Source organism: Eurypyga helias, unplaced genomic scaffold (assembly GCF_000690775.1).
Source record: "Eurypyga helias isolate BGI_N326 unplaced genomic scaffold, ASM69077v1 scaffold42500, whole genome shotgun sequence".
NCBI classification, from domain to species: domain Eukaryota; kingdom Metazoa; phylum Chordata; class Aves; order Eurypygiformes; family Eurypygidae; genus Eurypyga; species Eurypyga helias.
Genome location: NW_010224552.1, coordinates 10,204 through 15,322, shown reverse-complemented (window position 1 = coordinate 15,322; position 5,119 = coordinate 10,204). Strand labels below are relative to the sequence as shown.

Below are 5,119 nucleotides of genomic sequence, written 5' to 3'. Positions count from 1 at the left end.
GAGTTAAACCACGACAGTTACAGTTTATTCTAAATTATATTTTCTACCAAATATTCCATGTTGTTATCACAGCATGTTTTTTCTCAAAAGAAATCTACACAGTAGATTAGGGATTATGTTGGGTAATTGTTAAGCATTAAATGCTAATGACAGGCATGCACCACCACCCCCCACCTTCTGCAGTTATGTTTTGCAGTCTTCTATTCATTTATTTTTGTTTGGCATGTTCTCAGTGTAAAATAAATTACGAAACTGTTTTGTGGGTATAATTAACATTTCAACTTTAATATAGAGACTTCAAAATCCAACAATTTTCATTTGCTACAAACATTCTGACATAAGGTTTTTTCTAAATGTAGAATCAACCAGGTTCGTCTCCTCTTAAAGGAACTGCATAAAGAACCTCCCTTTGACAATGATATTAAGGGTAACAATATGTGTACTGATTAGGATTATTTAAAAATAATAATGAAATATAACAAATTTAGACATATGAAGCTACTAAGTCCTTCTTCTATCTAATCACTGACTTTCAATCTTCTTTAGGTATTCAATTGACCGTCACACTGACCTTGAGAGATATTTTACTATTAATGCAGAAGATGGCAATATCAAGACAATAAAAGCTTTGGATAGGGAAGAAATTGCTTGGCATAATATATCTGTCTTTGCAGTTGAAGTCCGTAAGTATTTCACTGAGATATTTTATAATCAATTGTATAAATTCTGTAATCTTCCAATTGTCTCAATTTGATAAGCTTCAATAAATCCTAACAGAAATAGTTTAGCCTATTTAATTTTTACCTGGATACAGCTGGGATTTTGTTTGTTTTGAGGGGGTTTCCTGTTTCTCTTTCATTGTGGTTTTGCTTACTCCCATAGACAAACAACACCAGGAAGCCAAAGTTCCAGTTGCAATTAAGGTCATTGATGTCAATGACAATGCTCCAAAATTTGCAGCAGCCTATGAAGCGTTTGTCTGTGAGAATGCTCGAAGCAATCAGGTATGCCTGTGCCCAGCACCTTCCCTGCGCATGAATCTCTTCAGGGTTTTAGCCCTGTTTTGTGTTGGCAGCTGAAATGAGTGGTAGTAAACAAACCTTCATTTTGAAATTTTGGCCAAAATGCCTAGAGTACACAGAAAGGCACTTTCCTGTGATTTTATTTTGAACTGCTATGAACAGTTATAGATACAGTGGTTCATGCATTGAATATGACTGAAGTTGACGGTGAGTATCAAGCATCATGTGAGCAAAGAAGTTGGTTGGGAGCAGCTTTCCCAGTTGTGAGACTCTTTTGGGTATTAAAGCAATGCTCAGGATCTTCTGAAAAAAAAAATCACAGTGCAATGCTTGGGGAGATTAGCCTGAACAATCTGTGAGGAAGAGGGGATAGTATCATACAGAAGTACAGCTTTACACATTATCTGCACTTTTGCAGATAGTGTAACAGTTTGAAAAGGACATTGTACTAACTTCCTCTGAGCTGCTGAATTTTCTGCAGAATTTCATTTAATCTAATAAGTTACAATTAGCACATATTTGTATATAAGAATGTATATATAGGTGTATACTTATGTCTATAATTCTGTGTTCATTAAACGTAATAGCAAATTAAGATAGCTTGTTCTAGTTTTGAGTCTGCTCTGTGTTTATAATTGTATACATTTGTTGAGGTATTTGGGGGCTTTTTGCTATTTCAAAATTCTCTGTATTAAAGAGATTTCACAGAATGCTGTCTATATTTGAGGTATCCAGAAAAGCAGTCTTTTGTTTACGGAGCGCTTTTCTTTTACAGCAATTTATTACAATTAGTGCTGATGACAAGGATGACTCAGCCAATGGCCCAAGATTTATCTTCAGTTTACCACCTGAAATTACTCATAATCCAAATTTTACCCTCAGAGACAACAGAGGTATGTATGAAGATTCCCCCTATACTAGAGTCCAAAAAAATGACAAAATAAAATTAATAGCCAACATAATGTCATGCAACAGCATTTTCATTAACTTTGATAGAGTGCCTGTTTTCCAGAGATTTAAGGAGAAAGGCAAAAAAAAAAAAAAGGGGAGCTGAAATACGGATGTTCTTGGAATAATGTAATGCTTGTTAACTCAGTTTCATTTTCTTGAATACATATTTTAAATTACATAATAATATCCTACATGAAAATGCCACTGCTGTTTTATCTCACAGGAAGTAAGATAAAGGTAAAAAGCATTGACAAAAAAATTCACTAAATGTAATTGACTGATCTTAATTCAGAGAAAACTTACTGCTAAGCTAAAATTAACTGAGGCAGAATAAATTGTTAGGTTGCTTGTATTTGTTCACCTTACTCTGCTTGCTAATATTTTTAAATTATGGATCACAGGAGACAAGGACTAAATTCCCAACAGAATAAAATCACTGTCATGCTAACCTTTTGTAGGAAAAACAAATGTGTACTTCTGTTGTGAAGCATATCCAGATTAGATGTGTCTCAGGATATGGGTATCCTGATCCCTTTGCCAATTTTCTGTTCATGAAATATAGCATAGCTTTGCATTCAGATTGACGTTAAGGTGCAAGAACATTGTAGGCAAAAAAGTACAGGCATAGGTGAGTGTCAAAGCTTATTTGATTGTCTGACATAGTATCAGTGAACCTAACTTTTCTGAGGTTGAGGAATTCAGAGAGGGGTAAGGACATGTTCAGCCATTATACATATTTATTCTATTTATTTAATGATAATCAATATGATATTCTCATTCAATGCTCATTTGTTATTTTCCTGTACAGTGAAAAAAATGGTTCAGCTTTGAAGCACACTGGTTTTAATTAACAAGATTTACTGTTTGAAGAAAATCTGACTGTTTTCTGAAAAGTAGAACTCACTTGAACTGCCTTAGATAATGAATCCAAATGATTTTGTCTGGACTGCCAGAAGTACAAAAGGCAACATAATCCAGATATATGATTTCAGTAAAAACTTTTTTTCTCACCAGTGTTATGCTGTAGCATATTTTATATCTCTAGCAACATCTGAAGTGAGGGTAGTTACCATCAGAGTTCTCGAACAACATTTCCGTTCTTGAAGGATCAAAGTAATACTGTTACCTAGTGCTTGACACTTACACATACATAAACAATTCATAAAGGATGCAGTGGAGGAGATATGTTTATTCACTTTGAAGTAGTAAACCACAGTTTTTGAGAAATTGATTAATGTATTTTTAGGCAGATATAAATAAAAATTTATTCTTTGCTTGAGACCCTGAAGCCAATTTTCTCTTTAAAAGATAATTTATAGCCAGCATATCAAACAGAAAATGGATTAGATTTTATAATCTAACTGAGAAAGCATAGGTCAGAATTGAGATGCTCTGATACAGTTGCAAGCAAATGGTACTATGGTTCAACTTCAGCCAATTCCACTAATCCTTTATTTCCACGTGCAAGAAATTATTTTTTTAATGACAAGGTTAACTCAGAAAAAAAAAAAGGTCTTTTAATTGAAAGGTTGATATCAGTTGAATGTAGTGACTGTACCTGACAATACTGCAAAAGGTTATTTCATCAAGACAGTATTTAAGGATTGAATCTTCCTGTATAATTTCATGTTTGGGAAATATTGTAATGAAATCATCCATTTCCATCATGTTTTTCCCTCATTTTTATATAGTCCTCAGGGCAGCGTTGTTGTTAATTTAACTACTTCTGTGGGTTTCTTTTAAGCAAGCTATGGTGGACAGCAAAGTAAAAAAGCTAAAATTCTATGTACTTCCATATAAAAAAACTTCTCAGGGAGAGTGTGTTACGATTTGCAAGTCATATTTACATGATTATTTAAAAATTTTTATACCATGCCACCACTTTCTGAGGGAATTTCTAGTTTTTAAAAAAATGGCTTTATTAACTGTGGAGAACAGTTAATGAAAACTCCAATGTTTGGTCTATTACAGAACTTTAAAGTGAATACAGACTATAATTATAATTTAATAGAGATTCTTTGTACCAGCTTCTAAATGTAATCACATATTGCAGTAATCCAAAAAATCGTAATCACATTCTACATCCTGTTAATAGCCTACTGTGTTACCAAGGTTTTCAGCTGAGACTATCTTCCATATAAAACATAAGATAATGGCTTATCACATGCTGTGATAAAACAATGAACTACTTTTGCACTGTTTACTTACACATAAGTAAACAGCATTGTGTTTGCCCAAGCTCTGTTCAGTTTTACGCCCATCGAAGTCAGAGCTTCGAAAAAGCAGTAGGGGCTCATGACACTTTTAGCAAATGATTTCCTGCTTTTAATGCTGCTCTGTCCTAAACTGATATGCCTGTTACCTGTGCTCACTCGGCTTGTGTGGAGGTCTGGCACAGAGCCAACATTGCTGTAAGAATTACAATCGGCTTGCTTTACTATGCTGCACAGAGATGGATTACACTGCAAAGGCAAAAGCGAGGTGTAGTAATGTTCTCAAGCACACAAGGTAGTGCTTTACAAAGAATGAAGTTAAATGATTTTAGTCCACTAAAATCAGTGACTAAAATCCACTCTTTTAACATAAAAATATGTCCTCCTGCTATCAATTTCAGATCTTTTAATCAAGATGTTTTCAAACATATGAAAAATAAAGTTACGGCGTTTGTCCATGGATTATCCACAGCAATTGCCATTGCCTGGTAATGATTTTAGACAGTTGGACCTCTGAAGTTGTTTAGCTTTCTTACTGAATCAGCACTCAGTTTCTGATACAGGTGATAATGTTCACAATGCAGTCAGCTTCTTTAATCTGGAAGCTTCCTCACAAAATATATAAATTAACAAGCCCCCATTTGCCTGTATGTAGAGGAAAATTAGGAAAGCATGTCCCGGCCCGGTTATCCTGGGAAGGGGGAGATTCGTTGTTATATCCAGAGTGAGATTAAGACAGAAACGAGGTCAGATGTCGCTAACAAAGGAGTTTATTTTTGTTGTAAGAAAGTAGCGATAGGAGAGAGAGAAAATAGAAAAGGGGGAAAATTTAACAAGCGGTTGGGATAGTCACCACCATGGATCCAGCGGCATCCCGTTGGTCCGTAGTCTTGCAGTCTTCGGTGGGGAGGGGTCCCCCTCACCGCTTTGGGT

General features: G+C 34.9%; 1 protein-coding gene across 1 annotated transcript in view; it reads left to right on the top strand.

Moving 5' to 3' along the window:
• Positions 1 to 546: 546 nt before the first annotated feature.
• Positions 547 to 5,119, top strand: part of LOC104517305 (cadherin-11) — a gene marked incomplete at its 5' end in the record, with an annotated part of 10,998 nt that continues 6,425 nt past the window's right edge. The window contains 3 exons of the mRNA XM_010161913.1: positions 547 to 683; positions 883 to 1,004; positions 1,798 to 1,915. Of these exons, the coding sequence (XP_010160215.1) occupies positions 547 to 683; positions 883 to 1,004; positions 1,798 to 1,915 (377 nt within the window). The remainder of the gene's footprint in view (positions 684 to 882; positions 1,005 to 1,797; positions 1,916 to 5,119) is intronic.